The 23866-nt window shown below is 53.4% G+C and overlaps 7 protein-coding genes across 7 annotated transcripts; all 7 read left to right on the forward strand.

Moving 5' to 3' along the window:
• Positions 1-3180: 3180 nt before the first annotated feature.
• Positions 3181-4965, forward strand: JKF63_03116 (uncharacterized protein; the record flags this gene model as incomplete). Its single annotated transcript, XM_067899137.1, has 1 exon — positions 3181-4965. One exon carries the CDS (start codon positions 3181-3183, stop codon positions 4963-4965), a length of 1785 nt encoding a protein of 594 aa, XP_067755581.1.
• Positions 4966-5960: 995 nt separating this feature from the next.
• Positions 5961-9047, forward strand: JKF63_03117 (uncharacterized protein; the record flags this gene model as incomplete). Its single annotated transcript, XM_067899138.1, has 1 exon — positions 5961-9047. The coding sequence occupies one exon, from the start codon at positions 5961-5963 to the stop codon at positions 9045-9047; it is 3087 nt and encodes a 1028-aa protein (XP_067755582.1).
• Positions 9048-10164: 1117 nt separating this feature from the next.
• On the forward strand, positions 10165-11403 carry JKF63_03118 (uncharacterized protein; the record flags this gene model as incomplete). The annotated part of the gene is made up of 1 exon (XM_067899139.1): positions 10165-11403. One exon carries the CDS (start codon positions 10165-10167, stop codon positions 11401-11403), a length of 1239 nt encoding a protein of 412 aa, XP_067755583.1.
• A 733-nt stretch (positions 11404-12136) lies between these two features.
• JKF63_03119 (uncharacterized protein) lies at positions 12137-12634 on the forward strand (the record flags this gene model as incomplete). Its single annotated transcript, XM_067899140.1, has 1 exon — positions 12137-12634. The coding sequence occupies one exon, from the start codon at positions 12137-12139 to the stop codon at positions 12632-12634; it is 498 nt and encodes a 165-aa protein (XP_067755584.1).
• Positions 12635-13610: 976 nt separating this feature from the next.
• On the forward strand, positions 13611-14741 carry JKF63_03120 (uncharacterized protein; the record flags this gene model as incomplete). The annotated part of the gene is made up of 1 exon (XM_067899141.1): positions 13611-14741. The coding sequence occupies one exon, from the start codon at positions 13611-13613 to the stop codon at positions 14739-14741; it is 1131 nt and encodes a 376-aa protein (XP_067755585.1).
• A 1418-nt stretch (positions 14742-16159) lies between these two features.
• JKF63_03121 (uncharacterized protein) lies at positions 16160-19279 on the forward strand (the record flags this gene model as incomplete). Its single annotated transcript, XM_067899142.1, has 1 exon — positions 16160-19279. The coding sequence occupies one exon, from the start codon at positions 16160-16162 to the stop codon at positions 19277-19279; it is 3120 nt and encodes a 1039-aa protein (XP_067755586.1).
• Positions 19280-20697: 1418 nt separating this feature from the next.
• JKF63_03122 (uncharacterized protein) lies at positions 20698-21951 on the forward strand (the record flags this gene model as incomplete). The annotated part of the gene is made up of 1 exon (XM_067899143.1): positions 20698-21951. The coding sequence occupies one exon, from the start codon at positions 20698-20700 to the stop codon at positions 21949-21951; it is 1254 nt and encodes a 417-aa protein (XP_067755587.1).
• Between the last annotated feature and the right edge of the window lie 1915 nt (positions 21952-23866).

Below are 23866 nucleotides of genomic sequence, written 5' to 3' on the forward strand. Positions count from 1 at the left end.
TGCAAGAGCTTACGCGGTCTCTATTGCCAAGGCGTCTTGAGGTACACCGCAACACGTGGGTCTCCCTAGGCAACGTGTCCCTTCACTTGGGCTGGCCACTCTCAGTCCACACAGGCGAAATAACAAACGTTGAAACTATTTGCTGGTCACTTCCGTGGAGTGGAAACAACATTTCTCGCGAGGGGAAGATTGAGGGGAACCAATAGTTTATGGGTAAGCATCTGCTCCCCCTCCTCTTCCCTTTTCATGTTGCCGTCGGCATCAAGCACTTTCTTTACCCTTTGTTCACATTGTACGACTCATTATTGCTCGAGTTCTTAGGAGTTAAAAATGACTTTTTTCATTACATGCAGCTTCAGTGGCTTTATGAGCATCATTTCTGTCCACGAATCGTGCTCGGCATTGCCCGCGTATTTGAATTGGAGAGACCGCAAAGGGTTCGCTTTTTAAACTGACGGTTCACATATTGTGATTATATACACATTGATTCTACCGGGAGTTTAGGGTGCTCTCAAATACCCCACCCGCTATAGCACCCGCGGGTATTAGCAACGCGCAGGGATCCCGAGATTGGTAAACTAGGGCATTGCCTCTCCGCCTTGGTGCTGCTGCTTTTGCTGCAGTACGCTCGGTGAACCCTGTGTCCTCATCGTCGATCAGTATCGAGAAGTACTCTTGCCTTGGATGGGCACGGGAGCTAGATACCTTTTTTTTCTCCTATACGCACTAACCCACACTTGACCCTGTTTTAGATGATTTATTCGAGGGGGAAAAACAAGTAATTCCTGCTGGCTTATGAACCTTGCAGAGGCCATTGGTGTCAGTTTTCGTGCGGCGTCGAATCAGAGACGCGTTATACTAGGCATATGATTCTTTGTTGTCACCACCTCCCATCTCACGGTCTTCTTTTTTTTGCTCTGCGTCACTATGACCCCCTCCCCCTTAACCCTAGAGTATCGAATCGTTGAAGTACAGGATCCCGCACTTTTCGGTGCTCTGAAAGAACTCAATGAAAGGGCCCTGCGATACAAAGTGGCATGAGTGCTTCTGCACATTGGTTTTAGCATGTCAATGCGACGTGTTCTCAATTCTTTGAAAAGGAGCCTGCGTAAAGTTGTAGTTCACTAAAAAAAATCTTTGCTCTATGTGAAGTGACCATGGTCTTCGGTGAAGCTGTTGAAGTACCTCGACTGATAAGTGTTCGTTGAAGTTTTTCTTGTTTTCCCTCTCCTACCTTGCCTTTGTCACCAACCGTGGGTTGACAGTCTGAATTCTATCTTCTATTAGCGGAAAAGCATACTCGACCGCACGCAAAGTCTCAGCCACACCACGAGATGGACGCGCTTCGCTGCTACCGAAATTGTTTTTTTTTCTCGTTTTTGACTCGGAGCCCTTCGGTAAGGTTTCTATCCTGTTGTGTGCGTTTTCGAGAGCAAAGCGATCTTCAGAGCGGTTTTTTTTTTGCCTGTTATGTCCATCATCATGGAGGCCTCACTCCTGAAATCGGTTCCTAGTTGTACATGCTGGGTTAAATTTCGGTTACGACAAAATGGAGAAAACGTGATTCTCGTGGAGGACTGTTTGTCTGCTTTTAGTTACCGTTGTCAATCCTTGCCTCCTTTTCCGTGCAACTTGACAGAGCTTTTGTTTGCACCTCTCTCCGAAGTGATGTTTTTGAGTTGGAGTGCCTGGATGGCAGGCCTTTGTGCAACTGACTAAGTAACTTTCGAGTGTAAAGGGTCTCCCGAACATCCCTCTAATGGGCAAGATTTACAGGGAAAAAACTTACAAAGTTAAAAAGCATCTTCTCACGTAACTGTTATCTTGAAACCTGAGGCTCGCAGCCATGAGGCCTGTGGTGCTTTTGGCAGTAGAATCTATTGCAGCGCAATGTATATTTCTCGTACATGTTGGCTTACACGGAGCCATTTTTCTCGTTTCACGTGTGCTATGTGTGGATAACTTGAAGGGAATATCTGAATCATGACGTTCGGTCCCTGGGAGAGAAAAGCTTTGTTTTATTCGTGTTGGTACCTGTTTGGCCCCTGTCGTTTGTGGGCACATGGATAATATCAGATTCTGTTCCCTCAGGATTTGCGCGCTCGTTGGGCAGGTGTTTCGTCACCTTTTATCCTTTCGTTTTTGTTCTGTGGACATGCAATTGTTTCTTTGAGTTACCAAGCGGCGCTTCACTTTTGGCCTGAAGTTGCGATTGGCCTTTAGGCTGTCGCACGATCTCTAAAACCTTCTGTTCTGTTTCTGACACTTCTGGAAGGTCAATGTCGAGTTCAGGTAGAGCTTGTTCCAAAAAACGCCATGGCTACAAATAGATAAGAGGGGATGCCGTGCATAAGTTACGAACATTAAAAAGCTTTTGTGTAGAAGACTTCGTGCAAATCTCTGTGAAATCGTCTTGGAGAGCTGGTGCTATCTTCATTGGTAACTCTTTTTCCCTCTTGAGTTCCAAAAATGCATGCTGTGGGCCGAGCGTCAGGTTCGATATGCTGATGGCTCTTTGGGCTATCGGGCTCATAGATTTGGAAAAGAGTGCCATTTACTGTGATACTAATCGACTCCAGATATGTGTGTTGGTGCCTACTCGTCGCGGCCGTGCATCTATATATGTATTTTTGACCTTCTTCACCTGCTACCTACCGTTCGTGTACTGAAGACGTTTTCCCCAACTGAGATTGGGGAGCGAAAGCCCCATGCGCAGGCACTTCTGTTTCATCTTGTGGACATACACTTTCAAGGCATGGTCCTTTAAAAAACGGTCCGTCTTTCGTCTTAGAGTCCCGAATGTGAAACGGCAATACAATGAAGTCGGTTTTGGCTGCACCGTTGGTTTAGGAAAGGAGTAAAGCTACTAATGTGATAGGCGGGATATAATTTTCTCTTCAGTCTTCTTGGAAGTCACACCGAGTGCTCCGCTATCATGACTTTGGTTCTTTTTTTTTCAGGCGTAGATCGGCACCGCTGAATTGATTTTCTCAGTAGCTTGTGCTTTCACCTCCTCGACGTTCACATCATGCCTTTTCCATGTTTTTTTTCTATGTACTATATTGCATCGCTTTATTTGGTCTCACCAACTTTGCCTGGCGGCTTTTCTACCTTTTGCAATATCCTCGATGCTACACGCACACAAAGCAAAGAAAAAGGGTACCTTACACCGAAAGGTTTATGAGGAGGTTTCTCCCCATCCAAATGTTAATCAATATCCACTTGAAGGCTCTGACCTTGAGCAACACCTTTTTCACCGTTCCTCCCAGGGCAGAAGAAAAAGAAAGGCTACAGCTCTCCCATGCTGAAAAGGGTAAGGTGGTGACTCGTTTTCCCCCAGAGGCTAGCGGCTTTCTTCACATCGGCCACGCCAAGGCTGCGCTGATTAACCGTATGCTGGCGGATGCTTATGAGGGAAAAATGGTTTTTCGTTTCGATGACACAAACCCATCAAAAGAAAAAGAGCACTTCGAAGACGCCATTGAAGAGGACCTCAAGACATTGGGTGTTTCGTACGATTTCGGGCCAACGTACTCGTCCGATTACTTTGCTGTGATGTTCGAAAAGGCGGAGGACATGATCAAACGTGGTCTGGCATACTGTGACAAGACACCACGCGAGGAAATGCAAAAATGCCGCTTCGATGGGGTTCCGACGAAGTACCGCGATGCCTCCGTGGAGGATAATATGCGACTCTGGAATGAGATGAAACGTGGCACCGAGGAAGGCCAGATCACGTGCTTGCGTGCCAAGGTGTCCATTGACGACCCCAACAAGGCGATGCGGGACCCCGTCATGTACCGCGTGAATCTCACTCCACATGCCCGCCATGGGACTAAGCAGGTGGCGTACCCGACCTACGACTTCTGTTGCCCTCTCGTTGACTCGATCGAGGGTGTCACTCATGCTCTTCGCACAAATGAGTATCACGACCGCAATGCTCAGTACTACTGGTTTTGTGACGCCATGGGTATCCGCAAACCTATTATTGAGGATTTCTCGCGGCTCAATATGGAGTACTCGGTGATGTCGAAGCGGAAGCTGACGAAGTTGGTCGACACAAACGTAGTGGACGGGTGGGACGACCCGCGGCTCCCGACGGTGCGCGCGCTGGTGCGTCGCGGTCTGAAGATCGAGGCGCTCCGCCAGTTCGTCGCGGAACAGGGCATGTCCAAAACCGTGAACTTCATGGAATGGTCAAAAATCTGGCACTTTAATACACAGATTCTCGACTCCACAAGCCCCCGCTACACGGTGGTGTCAAACACGCTGAGGGTTCGCTGCACTGTGGAGGGGCAGAAGCATATGGAGGCTGAGACAAAACCGCTTCACAAGAAGGTTCCTAGCATGGGTGAGAAGACATACTACAAGTCAGATGTAATCTTTCTGGACTCTGAGGATGTGGCGCTCATCAAAGACGGAGACGAGGTGACATTGATGGACTGGGGCAACGCGTTCGTCAAGAACATAAAGCGCCCCAGTGCTGATGGTCTCCCCACCGAGGCCACGATTATTCTGCATCCAGAGGGCGACGTCAAGAAGACAAAGTTCAAGTTTACCTGGGTGCCTGAGAGCGAGAAGGCGGTGATTCTGACTCTCGTCGAGTACGATAACATTTTGACCAAGAAGAAGCCTGACCCCGAGGAGAGCATTGATGACATCATTGCTCCTATTTCTCGCTACTCACAGGAGGCCATTGGCGAGGAGGCGTTGTCGGCGCTGAAGAAGGGGGAAATCGTCCAGCTGGAGCGGCGCGGCTACTACATCGTCGACGATAGCGAGGCGGAAAAGAAGGTGCTCATCTCGATTCCGGATGGCCGCGACAAGGTGAACCACCTTTCCGCAAAGGCGCAGTATCTGAAGACAGTACCAAAGAAGGCGTCTGCCGCCGATGAGCTGGCGGCCAAGCGTGCAGCCAAAGCAGCAAAAAAGGCAGCTCAGAAGGCAACGGCAAAGAGCAGCTAACGAGACTTCAGTCCGCGTATTTTTGTTTTCGCTTCACGGAATCTATCGCGTTTTTCAAGGAGTCTTTTGATCAGAAAAGTGCTCATGTGGCCGCTTTTTTTCTGCCTTGTGGTTTTAAAGGAGGGGTTGAGGGACTTCCTCATTGGCGGCTTCAAGGCACGTGAAAGGAGAGGGCGATATGGGCGAAAAGGTCTTCGAGGTGCTCTTGAGGTGACGGTCCTATCCGTGAGTGATGATGGGTTGCCTTTGTTTTTTCCCTTTGTTAGAAAAACCATCTTTTGCCCTTGCTCCGAGTTTGTTTCCCGATCTTGTGCATGCCGTGTACTAGTGATGATTAAGTTTGATTTGTGTTTTTAAAGCCCCGTGGAACCCCCCCAAGGGAAGGGTATCAATGGAGAAGGGGGATGTTCAGGAAATGCATCTGCATCCAATAGGCTTGCGCGTGTTGGATGGCTGTGGTTATATCAGTTTTATCGGCTCTGTCTCGTGGCCCCACACAGCCGTCTTCATTGTGCCTCTTTGTTAGCCCTTTTCTTACCTAAGGTTATCCCAAGATATGCGTGCTCGCACCCAAGTAACAATACGAAAACAGCAACAGCAACAACGAGGCAAGCGAGCGGCTCAATTCTCAATTGTCTCTGAATATTTCAGGAAACTTTGAAACACTTTTTTTCCACCGCGCGTTCGGCATGTGTTTATCTAATATATATTCTTTTTCTTGTTTCACATATGTGCTTTGCGCGCTGCGCCGCAAAGCGGGGGGGGGGCATCCCTGGCAGCTGGATGCAGCCGCTGTAGTGCTTTCATGGTGCTGCTGTCTAGTTTCGCGCACTGGGGCTGAGAGACCCTCTGAATGCTTCCTCTTCTCGCAACTTCCCTTCGGCTCCCCTCCTCTGTTCCGTTAATCGAGTGCCATGGCAATTCTGTCGCGGCGTGTGACAGGTATCGGCTTCATGCCATCCGCGCTTCGCCTGTTGTAGACGTCCCGGTAAGCAATGTCCAAAAAGGCGAAGATCTCATTTGCGGATCTCGGCCTCGGGACTCCATTGCCCAGCATATTGGCGAAGTCCCGTGACGAGCGCCGAAAGGCAAAACTCATTGATAAAAAAGAAAAGAAAGAGCGTACGCGCGAGGCCATGGCGGAGGTGGCGGCCGCGCGTGACGTGGTGGTGCAACACAAGCGCTTCGTGGAGGCAGAGGCCGCGCAGGAGCGGAAACTCAGAGAGATTCACAAGAGTGAGCTAAGAGTGGAGCATCTGATGGCCCGCCATGAGCGCGATGAGAGCGAGCGGCAACATACCGCGCAGCTGCGCGTGTCACAAGAAAAGCTCATCAATGAGATAAAGACGGCCCGGCGGGAGGAGGAAGCTGAAATGCAGCGTGTCCGGGCACTTCTAGAGTGCGAGACGGCCGAGAGAGCAAAGGTTGCGCCAGCTAATGTCCACATCAATATTCACCGCACGGAGGAGATAGAGCAGCAGCGGGCCGGCCTGCCTGTTCTTCGCGAGGAACAGCCGATCATGGAAGCCATCAACGAAGCGCGCCGCACGTGCGTTTTAGTGTGTGGCGAGACTGGCAGCGGCAAGACTACCCAAATACCGCAGTTTCTGTGGGAGGCAGGCTATGGCCACCCCAAGGGTCACACCTTCGGGAGGGAGGGCTGCATCCTCATCACTGAGCCGCGTCGTGTGGCGGCAGTGTCCATGGCACGACGTGTGGCCGAGGAGTTAAACGTTCCATTTGGGGAGTTGGTGTGCTACCATGTCCGGTACGATAACAACCTCTCTGACAAGTGCAGGCTTAAATTTGCGACAGAGGGCATTGTGCTGAAGGAGATCCAGTCCGACTTCCTTCTTCGGAAGTACAGCGTCATCGTAATAGATGAGGCACACGAGCGCAGCATCTCATGCGACATATTAATTGGGCTTCTTTCTCGAATTGTGCCACTGCGCAATGATCTATTTGAAGAGGAGATGCGCAAGCATTGCGGTGATGTGGACAAGGCCAGCATCAAACCGCTCAAGCTTGTCATCATGTCTGCCACTATGCGCGTTACCGACTTTAAGGATAACCGAACACTTTTTCCTATTGTGCCGCCACTCATCAACGTCGAGGCGCGCCGGTATCCTGTCACGAACCACTTTGCACGACGCACAGAGCTGAAGGAGTACGTGGACCAGGCGTTCGACAAGGTCCGTCAGATGCACAAGAAGCTGCCGCCAGGCGGCATATTGGTCTTTTTGTGCACTCAGCAAGAGATCGAGGATCTGTGCGCCCGTCTGCGTCGGCACTACGCCTCGACAAAAATCGAGTACTACGACCACGCCTACTCAAAGCATCGACTGCTGACTGGACGGAGCCAGGAGGAGACGGCTGCAGCGTCGAGCGATGAAGACGGCGACATCGCCGCCACCACCACAGAAGAGGCGGATGAGAAAGACGAGTACGGTCTTCATACGACAGACTACGCCCTTGACGACGAGGACGTGACTGGCGGCATCTCAGAGGGGATGGAAACAGTCCACGAGGGCCGGTTGCGGCGACCCCCTCAGCCCAGCGGCGAAAGCGGCAAGCGCACCCGCTGCGAGCCCAATGCGTTGGTGGCCGGCAAGCACCACTGGAACCGTGATGGAGAAAGCAGTGCCGCTGTTGCGGAGGCAACAACTGCGCCAGATGAGGAAGATCAGGAGGAAGAGGTAAACGGTGAGTATGAAACCCTCCACGTTCTTCCGCTTTACGCCCTTCTTGACTTTGAGAAACAACAGGAGGTTTTCAAGGCACCACCCAAGGGCAAGCGCCTCTGTGTTGTCGCCACCAACGTCGCTGAGACGTCTATCACGATCCCCAATATTAAGTACGTGGTGGATGCTGGTCGTGCGAAGTCCAAGGTGATTGACGAGGAAACCAAAGCAAGTTGCTTCCGAATCGAGTGGACTAGCCAGGCTTCTGCGGAGCAGCGCAGCGGCCGTGCAGGTCGTTTGGGGCCAGGGCATTGCTACCGTTTGTACAGTACCGCCGTATACGCAAATCTGATGGCGAAGCACGGGGACCCGGAAGTGCTTCGCACCCCGCTCGATTCCGTCGTTCTTTTAATGAAGCACATTGGAGTCAAGAACGTCGGTGGCTTTCCGTTTCCGTCGCCGCCGAGGGAGTCGGACCTGAAGACTGCACTGCACCATCTCAGCGTGATTGGTGCCCTCAAAGCGACGCAGAACTACGAGATTACCCCGTTGGGACGGCAGCTGGTTGCTTACCCTGTGCCGCCACGGTTTGCACGGGCCATTGTCGAGGTGCTCCAGCAAAAACAAGGTGTATCATCTCCTGAGATACAGGACATGGTTGCTGCTATTGTCGCCGTGGCTACAACGACCACCAACGTTTTTACCGGAGAAGGCAACCAGCTCAAGGCGAGGAGGCTCAGCAAGGACGCTAGCACACCATTGGACCCTCGACAAGTGCAAATTCGCTCGTTACTGAACCCAGGGAGTGACCTTATCACCTACCTTAACGCGTTGTATGCCTACCGCAGTGACCCGTCACGCAGCTGTGGCACATTCTGCTTGGTTCACAAGAGCATGCACGAAGCGAATCTGTTATATGCCCAGCTCCGCAGCCAAATGCACCAGCACAGCAAAGATGGCGGCGAGCTAGTGGACGCGCTGGACGAAAGCGAAGTCACTGTCTTCGCAAAAAAGGACCAAAAAGTCAGCCAGCATACCAGTGCCGGGTGCCTTCTATCGAAGGAGACGGAGCTGCTTCTGCGGCAGGTCTTCATTCCAGGTCTGATGGATCAAGTTGCGCGTCGCGCGACGGTGCACGAGTGCCGCTCCCTTGGGGTCGAGTACAACGACAAAAGCGCCACCAAGACACCTTATCTCGTGCTGGGTGTAAATCGAACCATTGCCTATATTCATCCCACCAGTGCGGTAGCGCGCACGTATCCGCCGCCGGAGTATGTGACGTTTGGATTCCTTCAGAAAGTTCGCCGCTCAGACACCAAGGACGCACAAGCCATGATGATGGGCGTTACGGTGGTTATGCTAGACTGGCTGCTCGCCCATGGGTTCCAGGAGGACGAATAGCGGCGGCAGGTTAGCACTTCGCCCCACTAACTCCACATCTGCGTCTCTTTCCGGTCGTGCCTTTTTATTTGGGGGCATTACTGCGTCTTGTACTTCCTTTTTTCATCAGTGGCGTTTTTCTTCAGGCTGGTGCTTACGGTGTGTTTGTTGAACTGCAGCTGGTCTCCCCCTCCCCTCCCCGCCGCACACAAAAAAACAGCATTCACTCAAAAGTTACAGTGCAAATGCTCGAAGGTATGGTGGTGAGCTCTGTTACAATGGTGGGCGTGTATATGTGTGTGTGTTGGTGCTGATAGCGCGAAGCCCCCCCTCCCCTCTCTGTGTTCTGCTTTTCCTCCGCCGTATTCTTCCTCTCCAGTTTTTTTTCCTAGGAGTCAATTGACGATTAAGACACCTCAGGAGGATCTCATTTAAATAAGCAGGAGCACATGTCTTTTTTTTTCCTGGAAACCACCCGTTTTGATCTTCAGCTCTGTTTGCTCACTTTATCACAACCGACGTATTGTGCAGCAAGAGAGGGCCGTCGCATCGACGTGCTCCATTGCCACTCCTCCACGTGAGTGATTCTGCTGACAGGGATCTACGATGAACTTCCTAGCATTTGCGCAGCTCTTTTTTTTTTTTTCTGGGCCCCCCCTGCTCATGGAGCATATGCCTCTCTCCTCCTCCCGCCTCTGTCTTTTCTATCGTCTTTTGGATTTTCTGTATTTCTATCCCGCGCTTTAACACACACACACACACACACACACACACACAAGGTGCAAATACACACAAATGTCGAGTGCACCTCGACGCTTTGCTTTCATCCCTCTCTGCCCTCCTCCCCTCTGAGAAGTTTTTTGCACACAAAAGTTTAACGTTGGCATTCATTTTTTTTTCCACGTTCCCCTCCCTCTGCTTCTTTTCCTTTGCCACTTCCCCCCTCCCTCCCCATTCAGTTCTCTTGGGACTCTTCAACAAAAGCCAATCACCGAAAGGCCGTTTCACTAGTGCCTTTGCAGACCAGAAGGGGTGTCACCACACCACCGAGAAAACTGGCCACTGTCGTGCCACTTTCAACTGTAGGGGGTGCCACACGCTTAGATTTCCACCCTCCCCAGGGGCAGGGAAGGTTGGAATGGATTTGGGCGTCATTGGCGGACCGCAGGGTCCCAAGGCGCTTCTGGATGCAGTGCGGCAGGCCGTCTGTGACGGCGACCTCGACACTCTTCGCCGTCTTTCGAAAGAGTTTCTTGCCATTAGTGACAATGTAGAGAAGTGTCGAGATGAAAACGGCAACACTATCGTCCATCTCGCCCTAAACAAGAACCCGGCCACGCTCGAGTACGTCCTCGAGGCACTCCGTGCTGACGTTAACGCGACGAATGCTCAAGGGCGCACCGCTCTGCACGAGGCGGTAACACAGGACTACATCGCATGCACTAAGGTGCTGCTCGATCACGGTGCAGATGACACCATCCAATCGACAACGCAGTCGACTCCTTTTCATACTGCCGCGGCGTGTGGAAGTGTCGAGTCCTTGGAGATGATTCTCCGCTACAGCGAACGACCGGAGGTGAAGGTAAACGAGTTGGATCGGCATCACAGCTCTGCCCTGCACAAGTGTGCATTCGACGGAGACGTCAGGGTGAGCCGGTGGCTGGTAGAACACGGCGCCACTGTCGACGTGGCCGATTCCACGGATGCGACACCGCTCCTCATAGCCGTGAAGATGGGTCAAGCAGAGGTTGTGGAGTACCTCTTGAGCAAGGGGGCGGACTGCAACCGGCAAGATCGACATGGCAACAGCGGCCTGCACTTCTGCGCTGTTCGCTGCGACGTCACAGTGGCCCAGCTGCTTCTCGCCGCTGGAGCCAACCCACGATTACTCAACGAGGAGTACGATAGTCCACTGCACGTGGTTGCCCAAAATCCCCGCCTCGACTCTGGGAGGTGGGAGGAAATGGTGGGACTGCTGCTCATGGCGGGCTGCGATCCTCTCCAGCTCAACGCGTCCAAGAAGAAGCCATGCGACTACGTCGGTCGAGGACAAAAGAAGATCTTCACCAAGGAGGATGTCGAGCGGCGATTGCGCAGGGAGGCACAGCTACAGGAAGATAATGACGCTGAGCTTGCCAGGGCGTGGGAGCAGTGTGCGCAATGGAAAACCCAAGTTCTCGAGAGCCTCTCTGTTTGGCACCGCTGGGAAGCAGAGGAGGACGAGCGTCTAGCGCGGGAGATGGAGGAGCGCATTCGTGTTGCCAATGATGCGAGAATGATGTACGATGAGGTGCTCGCCAAGTGCCACTTCCAGGAGGCTGAGATACAGCGAAGGAAGGCACTGCTGGAGAAGGCCACCGTCAAATCCGGACGGTAGTGCGATGAGGCCCCTCCCCCCCACACACACACACTTCGCACCCCTTCCAACAATTGTCACCGCTTTTCTGTCACGCGCTTCTGCACTTCCAGGGAAGCAGAGACCGTTTTTTTTTTCGGTGGTGAGTGAACAGGTGGGGGTTTCCTTCACAGCTCTCCCCTTTATTTCTCCCCTCTGACTTTCTCGGTTTTGCGCCGCCCCCCTCTCACCCCAAATGTACAGTACATGTTGTAAGACGACCAAGCGAGCCATGCCAGAAGAACAGGATGGTTTTCATTCCAGGAACAAGTTGACAAAAACGAATGAGAAAACAGGATGCACAGCGTATAGAGTGCGCGTGTGTGTGTGTGTGTGTGTGTGTGTGGGGATATTCGCGTACTGGAGGCCTAAAGGCCCCCGCCCCCCCCCGCCCCCCATGCTACCCCTGCCTCTTATTGTACTCAGCGCCACGCTTATTCAGTGATATATCCTTCTCCGACTTGATTGCATTATTCCATGCTGGGAAGCGATCAGCGAGCGTAGGATTCTCTACGAATAGGGAGGAGGACTGTATCCGTGGCGTCATGTGCGTGAGCTTTATCGGCTAACGTGGTTGAGCCTAGAACCACCCTTGTGTGCTCCCATGACCCTCTCCCCTGTAAATGAAGCTCCGCTTTCCCTCTTTTCCCCTCAGGTTGCCTCCTCTTGAAATATTTGGCACATAACGAGAAGGCACGGGAGGTGGACTACTCATATGAGGTCCGTAAAGGAGCGTGACGTTGCTGGCATGGCAGCATTTGAGTTGGCTCTGCAGTACAGCTTCATCCGGCAAGATCGCTCCTATCACTTTGTGCAGCTTCTGACGGCGCTCTTCTCCCTCGTGTTGTTTTCACAACTAGCGGTACTCAACGCGCTTCTCGTTTTGCCGCCGCTGGTGCCATCTCTCGATGCGAATTTGGAGTTTTTGCGAGCCTACAGCCACCCGCTCTTGGCAGCGCTTTCTCTCGTAGCGCTGCTGCTGATCCGGGCAAGTAAGAAGCGCTTTATCATTGAGCCCGGCGAGCAAACAATGGAGCGGCTCAACCGTGATATTCTGGAACCGTGCCTCGGCATGAAATTCGATACGCAGACAGGGATGCTGTTCTCCGACTTCCGCGCCGGCAGTCTGCGTGGGCGAGAGAATTACTACTCCATTCGCTACCTGGGTGACCAACTGCCGCCCTTGAATTCGGTGTCAGAGACGAAAACGTGAAGGGGGTACAGCAAAGCGATAAAGGTGGCGTGCTTGTTTGAGGGAAGTCGAGGCGCGGCGGATAGGCCAGAAAAAACAAGCGCTTTGAGCATCTGTCGAATATCAAAAGCCAACACAAAAGAAAGCCAAATTTTTGATGCGAGGGTGTCAAGTTCACAGGTGAGCATCAGAGAGACTGACGCCCAGGCCCACGTCCCTACGCTCCCCTTCACCACCACCACCACTGGATTAGTCGAGGACAGCCATCCCCTCTGCCGCTTTGAAGGGGAGGTATTGTAAGAGTAGTGGTAGGTTTTTACAGGAGAGGTAGGGCGCGCATTACTGCTATGTGTATATTTTGTGTGTGTGTGTGTGTTGTGAAGGCAAATGGAGGTTTTTTCTCCCAGTGGGAGAAGACGGGAACAAGAGGGGGAGGTGGGGGAGGGGGAGAGACCCAGGAAAGAGTCTGAATGAGCGACACAGCCTTGTCGCTGCTGTTTGTTGTTAGAATTTCCGTCCTGGACTACTTCACCCACTTGCTGAGATCATAGCCAACGTCGCCGTGGCTTAGCATCCATGACCAGACGACGTGGGCCCTTTTTTTCCTGTCATGCACTGCACTGCTTTCCCGTCATTCTCCCTTATAGCTGTTCAGCCCCCCCTCCTCCCCCCCTAGACATCTGATCTCCTTTGCTTCGTGTCATTTAACCAAACTGTACCGATTCGCGGCACAGTTCCGCACTATCCCAGCGCAGTATCGTATCCGAAGGGGACACAGGCGGCTCGGTTCTCTCTCTCTCTCTCAGCGCCACGGCTCTTATCGAGAGCTCTGCAAGTTTGAGGGGCAGAGTGCGCCACCACGTTCTGCCCTAGAGAATACGCGGTTTTCCATACTCTACAGTGGTTTTTCCCACTCTTTTTCCCTCCCCCCCCCCCCCCACCACCCACTACCACCACAGCTACGTAGACTCGCTCTGCTGTTCAAAGCCCGTCCGTAATGGGAATTCGGCAGTGCTGCAAGGGTAGGGAATCGTCGTCTCTGCTGCTGCTGTTCGTGACGCTTATTATAGCAGGTTTGGTGGTGACGCTGAATGCGGAAGCTCGTCGCCTCGTCGCTATTGGTGACCTGCACGGCGACTATGAGCAGAGCATCTCTGTCTTGCGTCTGACGCGTCTCATCGACAACAGCAATCACTGGATCGGTGAGGATGCATTACTGATCCAGTTAGGTGACATTCTCGATGTTGGCCCTGACGATATTCGCATTGTCCGCTACTTGATGAAGCTTCAGGTAGAGGCTCAGGCCAAAGGGGGCGATGTGGTCCAGTTGCTGGGCAATCATGAGCTGCGCAACTTCAGGGGCGACTACACTGCAGTGTCCAAGGCAAGTCTGGCGGCTAGTGGTGGTGAGAGTGGTCGTGACTTACTTCTGTCCAATGCGTCAGATGTGGGGGTTTACCTGCGCACTCGCAAGGCGATATTCCATCACGGTCCTTTCCTCTTTATGCACGGTGGTTTCTCTACGGCGACGGCCAGCATGATCACGAGTCTCTGCAAGGTTGAGCAGTTCAACTCGGAGCTCACCAAGGCCCTGCTGAACGGGACTATCTCGGCTTTGGCACACAATGGGCTGGACCTCACCGAGAGCGACGTGGAAGACGTTTCCAACCCTATTCTTGTGCGCAGCATCTTAAATGTCAAATGCAATGCCCTGGGAAAAGTGCTTGACGAGAAATTTTCGGGCATCCAGTCTGTCGTAGTAGGCCACGTGCCGCATGACCCACGCGACTTTGACGACTGGCGGCTCTGCAAAGGTCGGCTTATCGACATCGATTTTGGCATGTCGCGCTGGAAGAAGGGTGACCCAGGACACGTGGCGGCTCTAGAGATAGAAGAGGCCACGTGGCATGTGCAGCTTATCGAGACGTCTTCTGCGTACAGCTCGACCTCAAGCACGGGCGCACGTGTTCCGGATGCCATAACAGCTCGTCACTTGCTGCGTTTCTTTGTAATTATAGCTGCCGTTGTCGTCAGTGTCTTACTTGTGGCGTACTGCGTGCCGTTCCGCCCCGCTCTGGCAGTAGAACTGCTACCCGGCACGAACGTTAAACAGTACGGCACAGTTTAACAGGGGACGTTGTGCGCATTCGTTAAAAAGGGCGCCGGTGGACGTGGGGAGTTGGTAGGCTCTTCCCTTCTCTTCATTTGCTCACGGTGTTGTGTGGCTATCTTTCGTTCGCCCCGGCTTCTTTTTTCTCTCTCTTGACGGCGTTTCTCTCTCTACTCATTCTCGCCTCAGGGCATTAGAGAGCAGCGTCGAGGCCGCCGTTGATTTCGGTGGTAAAGAGGGGGAGACACCACTGCACATAAGTGCCGCTCTTCACCACGCATCTCGGTGTTGTTGTGGCTCCTTTATCTTTGTGCGTTTCACAGTATAGCCATTGTCGCGTGCTCTTTTCCTTTTGTATTACATGTAACCTCTGCCCCTCTCTCTGGCGTGGTTCCTGATGATGAGCCTCCCCTCTTTGTTTCCCAAAGAAGCGCTACTATATTTGCTTCTTCACAACACATGCATATATATATATATATATGCATAAGTGAGGGCGATTCTGTTTCTCTCTATTCGATGACCTCATACTGCACGACGGCGATGGCGGCGGCGGCAACAAGTGAAAACTCCGTTGTTTCTTCCTGCATCTGCCTGTTTCCTTATCGACCACAGGCCAAGCGACCCGCCCCTTCTGCATGAGTCCACTGATGGTTGTGTGTGTGTCTGTGTGGTGAGTAGATAGGGGGAAACGGTGAGCTGGGGTTTGGGGAAGGGAGGGGGAGGGAGGGAAAGGGGGAACTTATCCAAAATAAACATCACACCAGTTGCATCACTTGGTACCCCCCCCCCCCCCCCCCCCCCCCCAAAAAAAAAAAAAGGACAATGCGTCTGCAGCTGTTTCTCGGAACGGTGATAGTGGGCAGAGGGGATGGGGGGGGGTTCGAACAGGAATGGGAACTGAAAGATGGCTGTGTATGGGTCTCCTGAGGTTTCTTTGTTTCTCGTTCGCGTGTCGTGCTCAGCCCCCGCTGCTCTTCTGATACCGACATCCCTACCACTTCTCCGTGTCGGCGTGTTTTCACGTCAAAGGTCACGCGTCCGGCGATGAAGAATAGTCACCACACATTTCTTCCTTTTCTGTGATCTCCTCTTCTCCCCAATCCTGTCTCACTGCCTACTTTGTGCTTCCCCAGCACGAGCTGATTGCACTCCCTAGTTCTGCTGGCGGATTTTTCTTTCCATGGCCCTCCTGCGTCTCTCGCTCTACCGTGCGTGTCTTACTCGGGCTTACTGTGGTGAGCTGCCTCAAGTCTCGTGACATTTAGGAGCAGTAGTCGCTCAGGAAACGCTTGATTTTTCCTCATCTCTCCTAATTCTGTCGTTGATTCATTGAAGGCACAAAAGTCTATCCCCTCCCCTCCCCTCCCAGCAACGCTCTCCCCCCCCGTTCACAACGCACACGTACTGCAGGCATTTTGCCCGATTTTTCTTTAACAATGGCCAAAAAAGAAAAAAAGCCCGTCGCTGCCCTGGTGACTTCGCCAGGCTGCACAGAGGAGTGCTTGCTGGAGGTGTTTCTGCGCCGTGATCTGTGTGCGCAACTGGTGCCAGAGTTGCTGATTCTCTTGCGGCTCAACAACCAAACTCACTTCGTTCTTCCCCACCAGATTCTAGCCGAAGCCAACAGCCATTCCGTGGGTGACGGACAACAGTCGCCCGATTCGCAACTGCCTGCCGTTGCCCCGTTGCTTCATCTCGTCAAGCAGTCAATCCCTGTAGGCGAGTCAACCACGCGTTACACAATCCTAAATGATAGCAGCGCCAACCGCATTGATGTGTATTCTCTTTTGAATCCTAGCGATGAAGGCGACCCCGGTGGCAAGCAGGCTGGCGGCTCATCGACGAAGCAGCGGAAGAACGTGACAGCACCTGGTGCGAAACCCAAAGGGAAGGCGGCAGCCGGGCTCACCGCTCTCCCAGATGGGGCCCACCACGTGGGAGGAGCTGAATTATCCCTCATTCCGCTTCTTAGGAACTCTAAAATGGACGTTGCTGTGTTGCTCGCCGCAGGGTCGCGTCTTAATCTTGGCGACTCGTTGCACTTTCGCGTGCAGTGCTGCGATTCTCTCCTGTTCCCTGCGCAGTGCATGGCTCAGTGTCGCCCAGTACTAGTACGTGTATGCGGCGTGGCAGGGTTGCCCACCTTGGCGTCCACATCGGGATCCCCAATCACGGAGAACTTGACCGCCCCGACGAGCGCTGATTCACGCCGTCGTCTGCGCACATGCATTTCGCTAGCAGGAAAGCGGGTGACGGTAGACGCTCAGCCAATCAAACCTTCAATCTCCGACGACGACGACGCAGCGATTACCTCGATCTCACCGAAAATCCCGGCATCCACTTTCCACGATTACGTTTTCTTCTTGGATGAGCTGGGCACGCCTCTCGATGTATATCGGCAGCTCTATAGCGCACCATGCGAGGTATCACTGTGGCAATCCTTCGAAATGGATGCCGAGAGAACGGCGTCAGCAGCAAAACCCGCTCCCACGCCTCCCGGGAATAGCACGGAGGCCTTGATTGGCAGCGGCAGCTTTTCCGTGCGCGACTTCTTGACAGATGATCAAACTCGCTTTTCTGAGACTGTGCAACTGCTTCCTAGCCGCTCCACAGTGGGTGTGGGAGGTGAGTACACATGCCTCACCACCGACTGCAGCGTCTCCGTGCACCTTGACTTTTTCCAGCCTTTCACTCCCCTGCTGCACGTGGACAAGGACGGGCAGGCTCTGCCGCACACCGCTTTCCTGACGCGTGCTCTTCTGCGCCTGCCGTACGCAGCTCCGTGGACAAGGGATTTTCTGGCGTTCCTTCTGCGCGAAGTCACGGCGCTGCCTCGCGCGACACAGGATGTGCAGTATCACCTGCCGCCGGTGCCACCGGTTTCACCACCACCACCTGCCAAAGCTATAGAGAAGGAAAAACCAGTTGGGAGGCGGAGCGGCGCCCCTCACAGCCGCTGCGCTGCGCCACCTGCCCCCTCCGGCTCCTCTAAGAAACAATCAAGTAGCGGCGGTAATCACAAGTCAGGCAAGATATCGGGTCGCACTCCACCACCGGACCCAACACCAGACCAGCCAACGCCGTCTTTCGCAGATGCGCTGAAAGTGTACTCGCCGCCAGGGCTAAGCGGGTTTGAGGTCACAGATGGGCAGGTGCGGCTGTGGTGCTTTGAGGCAACGGTGCCCGAAGTACAGCGTCTTCTCAGCCAGCTTGGCAGATTTCTGGAGGCTCGTAGAGGTGTGTCGACTGAGGTGAGCATACTGTTTAACGCTGAGCTGTTTGCGCCGCAGCGCATGTACATGAAGTACCCGCCCTTGATTATTCCACCAGCTGGTATGACAGCTACTTTGTCTCAGCCGGGCGAGGTCGATGGCGCGTCGGTGGCTTTGGAAGTGGAACCAAGCGGAACAGGTGGACGGCTTCACCGCATTCGCCTCTGTAGCCCAATCGGTGCCCTTTGTCGGAAGGAGTCGCACTACGTTCGCCGAAACCTCTCCGATGACTGCCTGCAGTCTTTACAGTCCTTGGCAGCGCTGCTAGGGACTGCGTCGATGCGGGAGGCCGAGATGCGAGGCTGGATGCCATCCGCAACGCTTCTGGTCTCCACAGAGCGCTCCTTTGGTAAAACACTAGAAGAGGAGGACCTGTACGGTGTCGCTGTAACCACGTTTCCCGAATCGAAGACGGCGACCGCAGCATCGTATCTCGTGAATGACGCCGCAGAGAGTGCGCCCGAGAGCAATCCTGGCAGCGCCGCTGCATTCTTGATGGGCGAGGCGACGGTAGGGTCGTTGATTTCGTTCGATGGGATGCTCAAAACTGAGGGTCTCAGCCGTATTCCCGCCGCTGCTCGTCTGCGCTTTTCTGTCTTGGCGTGGATGGTTGTGACCAACACTAAAGAGGAGGTGCTCTGCGCCTTTCCACACAGCACCCCCACCGGTCTCGTTCAGTACCACATCGAGGGGCAGGTAGTTCGGTGTTCCACTACTACTTTGCTCTACGTGCTGAATTGCACGTGTTTGGCCCGCAGTGTCACACACAGCCACAACGCCGCCTTCGAGCGCGTCTTGCGCCAGCGTCAGCGTGATGAGCACACGCTTCTGAAAGAGAAGATGGCACGGTCAGCGGGTGGTAAGCTCATGCCGGTACGCCAGGCGGCAGGGGGTGTCGCGGAGGGTAGCGGCGATGTTTCGCGATCCCACGCCGACAAGTCTTGCGCCCCTGCCGCGGTCCGAGCGCGCAGAGCGAGCTCTAGTGACGAGAGCGAAGACGGCGAAGTCGACTGGTTGGACTCCAGCGTTGAAAAGTATCTTTGCACATCCTTGATCCCCCCAGTCAAGCCACCGGCGCCCCCGCGGCGCCTGCAAAGAGATAGCGCGAATGCACGTTGGTTGTTGGCTCACAAGACCCAACGCAAGCAAGCAGCGGACACCGTCTCCTCACCGGCGGAGCTGACGTTCGACGAGCTGTGGCGCATGTACGACCGGCGTGCTCCCACATCGGCGACAGCGACATCGGCACCGAACGATAAAAAGTTGCCATTAATGCGATTTTGACAGGGAGTTGAGCATCATATTCGGCGTCCCCTTTTCCCGTTTCGACGACGTCACCGCGGGACCGTTCCCTTCCACATTGGCTCTTGCGCTTTCTTCCCCCTACCCCGATGTACATTACGAGCGTGAGGAGGAGACAATTACGCTTCTTTCAGCTGCAACTCCCCGTGTGTCTTTGTGGCATCTTTGCTTTTGGCCGAGTGATGTCTCAAACAAGCTATCGTTGTGTTTTCATCATCGCCACGTTTATATATATATATATGTGTGTGTGTGTACATGTGCTATCATCTCTCTCTCTCTCTTTATATCCGTTTGCTTCGTACTTTTTCTGACCTGGTGCAAAGAGGGGAAACTGATGGGGTATACATGCGTATATGTTTTACTCTCTCATGTAAATCTCCTACCTGCTCATTTCCTGTTTTGGTGGTGAAGGGGTAGAGGGTAGGGGGTGGGTGGGTGGGGAGTCTGCACGCTCGAGTTCAACGCGTAGAAAAAAAGAGGATGGCGAAGTCCTGGAAAGGGGAAACAGGCGCGTGCGAGTCACCTCAGCACCCAGCTGTTGATCTGTAGAGTAAAATTCTCTTCCAGAGGCTGTCTTATCCGCACACCGACTCATTAGAGGGGAAAAGGGGGGAGGGGCACTCTTCGAATCTCGGCGCACTTCTATACCTGTATGCGTGTATCGATGCGCGAACCCTGCTTTATACGGCATCTTCGGTGGTGCCACTCTCTCCTTCCCCCCTCTGTTTCTTGCTTTTGTTTTCATTACGGTGATAATGCGTCTTCATCTCCACTCCGTCTCACTCAACGGCCCTCCCTTCTCTCCACATTTGGTACAACTTGCTCCACTCTCACCCCGACTCCTATGTTTTTTTCTCTTGCTGCTTCTCCCCGTGTCACTCCACACTCCGCGTCCCTCGCAATCCACAGTGTAGTGGTCGACATCCGCTTCATCGTGGTGTCTCCTTCCTTTCTCCCTCTCCCTCTCCCTCTTCTTCTTTTTTCCCCCAACCGTGTGACCCTAACCAGGGGACTCGTATGCTTTTGTCCCTTCTATTTGCTGTTATTGGTTGTAGCGCTTTCTTGCGTATTCCGTCAGAGAAGACCCGTCTTTGTGTTTTTTTTTTCCGCCTGTGCCTGTTGTGCTGTGCTGGCCTCCTCTTTGAATCTATTTTCAGAGCTTCATCCCCTTCGCGCATATTCACGCGACCGCACCCACACAAACACACGCATACATATTCCCAGTACAGCCGAATCTATTCCGGGTTGAGAGCCACTCCCTTGCTTGCCGTCCCCCTCCTCGCTTCTTTCCCTCTCTTTCCATGTCAAGCAGATAGAACGAGGGTCAAATAAAAAGAGCTCTATTGATATTAGCGATATATATATATATATATATACACACAAACACGGGACACACCAAAATGAAAATAATTCTCAAAACGATTACCGGAAAGCAGCATGAGGTGGTCGTGGAGGCGAACGCGACTGTTCTCGATGTAAAAAAGATGCTGGAGGAGGAGTATGAGCCAGCGTCTCTGCGACTGTGCTTTAACGGTGCCGTCCTGGAGGACAGCAAGTTGCTGACGGAGGCTGGCGTAGGAGTCAACGACTCGCTCGTACTCGCTGGACGCAAGCGTAAGATCCCGAAACCGACGGTGTCGCTACCTGCGGAGCCGCCAATGACGGAGGTGGTACCTGAAAGCAGCGCACCTGCGTCTGTTGTGGCGCCATCGATATCGACCTCCACACCTCCTCTAGCCACAGCATCCCCCGCCTCTCCCGCTGCCGCTACAGTTCCTCCCGCTGCTGCTATCCCTACGGCTCCTGTAGCCCCTGCTACATCTAACGCACCCGCTGCCTCCACAGCGAGTTTGTATGGAGTAGCTCCCAATTTGATCGACGAAGTGGCATCAATGGGTTTCGAGGACCGCGTTCAAATTGCCTTGGCGTTGCGCGCCGCCTTCATGAACGTCGATCGCGCTGTAGAGTACCTCTTCGACGGCATTCCTCCCCACATTGTGGAGGAAATAACTCGTCAGAGCTCCACTGCAGCCCCCGCAGCGGCACCGGGAACATCGAATCAGTCCGCGTACCCGGCATCAGCAGTCGCACCGGTCTCGACCTCTTCGGAGTGGGAGACAGTGCAGCGTAATGCCGAGTCAGAGATGCGCGCCGCTCTCTCTCGCATTCCGCAGTTCGACGAAATCCGTGCGCTGTACAACCAAAACACGGACACACTCCCGTTGGTGGTGCAACAGATCAGGCTGCGGCACCCGAGTGTGTATGAGCAGATCGAGCGCGACCCAGAGGTCTTCCTGTCCATTATGGGGGAAGCAGGGCAGCCAGGGATGACGAACGCCACGCCCAGGTCCGTCGCGCCGTCGACTACACAGGCTGTCGTGGGTGACGCAGAGGGGAGCAGCTTCATGAACCAGCTCCAGACTCAGATCGAGCTAAGCGCCGAGGATCGCACAGCGGTCCAACAGCTTGTCGAGCTGGGCGGTGGCATGTGGGACGAGCAGAGTGCTGTGCTCGTCTATCTTGCTACCCAGCGAAACCAAGAGGTGGCAGCGAGTATTTTGTTCGAGCACGGGGGTGTCCCCGAGGAGTTGCTGGGCGACATTGCCGCCCAAATGGTCGACGAGGAGGTGGAGGGCCACGAGGGGGAGCAATGATTGGGGGAAGGAGGGGTCGCAGTAGCTGCTCTTGAGACCTGTGAACGGTCAACATCGAGCTGTTGCTGATATACGTATTTATCTACCCTTGGCACACACCCACACACTTTCTCACAGTGTCTCACTGCGATTGACATTCTTTTTGTCGTCTTGGGGCTCAAAGCCGCATGCTAGTTTGCGCTTCACGTGGTTGTTCGTCGTTGTGGCTGTGGAGCCCCATCAGTGGGCGGAGAAGGAGAGGGCAGAAGGAGAAAATCTTCGTGACAATCCCCCTGGAACTTTTTCACTTTCTCTAGCTGTTTTCTTGTGTATGTTTCTGACGAGTTGGTGCCCTGCTCTTGTGTTGCACTGGATATGCGGTGAAGAGCGTCCGTGTACTTTTTTTTTAGTATTTTTCTCTGTTTATTGCACAAGGGGGTACACTAGAGAGGTTGGCCTCCCACTCATTTTTTGTTTTGTTGTCATGGCGTTTCCGAGCTGTTATTCACTCTTGTGTCTTTGTTGGATTCTTTGCTTTCGCTGTACTGAAAATAAATATAGACGGGTGCATTCTTGCCGCATTTTTTTTTCGTTTCTTCTCCTTTCTGGCTTTCAATTTTTAGCAGCCCTGAGGACGGTGTGTGTGTGTGTGTGTGCGTGCGACGGGGCGGGGAGGATGGGGGGTACCTCTGAACGGTGCTCTCATGGTCCAGTGACCCACTTTTTGGGCAAACGCAATGACCCCTATACCCGTGGCAACGTTAAACCACTTTTGGTGGGGGGGGGCTGGGGTAAGGGTACCGAGCGACCTGGGGATATCTCGGGCTATGCTCCGCTACTGATACCGGCGGCCAATTCTTGGATTGGTGCTGCGTCAAGTCGACGTGCCAAAGTGAATAGATCGGTTACCACTCATATGGTTGGCAGAGTCTCAATGGTGACACGCACTAGCCCTCCCCCCCCAAGGAAGACATCACGTAGTGATTCACCGAACTGGAGCGGTGGTAAGAGACGTACCCAGCAGGGTGTGGTTGGAGTTGGGGACTGATGGGAGGCTGAGATGACCGAGTTTGCCACGGGCTGCCATGCGTGTGTACTACTGCTGGATCACACCACCTGGTGGTCTCGGCGGGGCAGGCTGCCAGATGTCTAGTGTGAGGCTGAGTTCATGCATTGTGCGGAAGAATAAACACGAAAAGAAAAGTCGCGCTTCTTCTTCGACTTTCTCCCCTCCATTTTGTTTTCCGCCACTTCACTTCTGCAGGGTCGTGTAAGCTTCCGTTGCTTAGGTGACAGCGCGATGCGCACTACCAGAAAAGATCGCACTGTATGACCTTCCTCATGCTGCAGTCCGTCCTGAACAAACATAAAATCTTTCGTTTTCTAGCCCGGTTGTGCCGCGTGTGTTACACCGCCACCTGTCTCAACAGAGAAATCGCAGAAAGTACTTCAAAATGAGATGGAATCAGCGACATACACTCTGAGAGAAGGAACTGGGGAGACAGAGGAGCTTATAAAGTAGTTCGCCTGCGTCTTACAGCTGGTCTCCGTTAGCTTTGAAGAGGCACAGGCTCACGGACATCCATTTTCGTGTGTCTTGAGATCCTTGCTTAATCGTAAATCCTCTTCTCACGCTACTTTTCCTCTGGACTCTTCCATGGAGGGCTTTGTGGAGGTGTAGCGGATAAGCGACGCGTCGCACGCTGAGCGGAAGCCGTGTAGACAAACACTTGTGTCTTTTTTTCATCCCCTCATCTGGGGTCAACTTCCCTGAGCTCCTCTTCCTCATTTCTCATTTCGCCTTCGGTTTCATCACACTGGACCCCATGCTGAGAGTGAGGGGGGAGGGGGAGGGGGCAGGTTATTCCCTGGGGAGTATTTGATATTATGATGGCCTGGCCTTGACGGCTCCTCCCTTCTTTCTCACCATGTGTCG

The sequence above is a fragment of the Porcisia hertigi genome, chromosome 30 (genome assembly GCF_017918235.1).
Source record: "Porcisia hertigi strain C119 chromosome 30, whole genome shotgun sequence".
NCBI lineage: Eukaryota > Euglenozoa > Kinetoplastea > Trypanosomatida > Trypanosomatidae > Porcisia > Porcisia hertigi.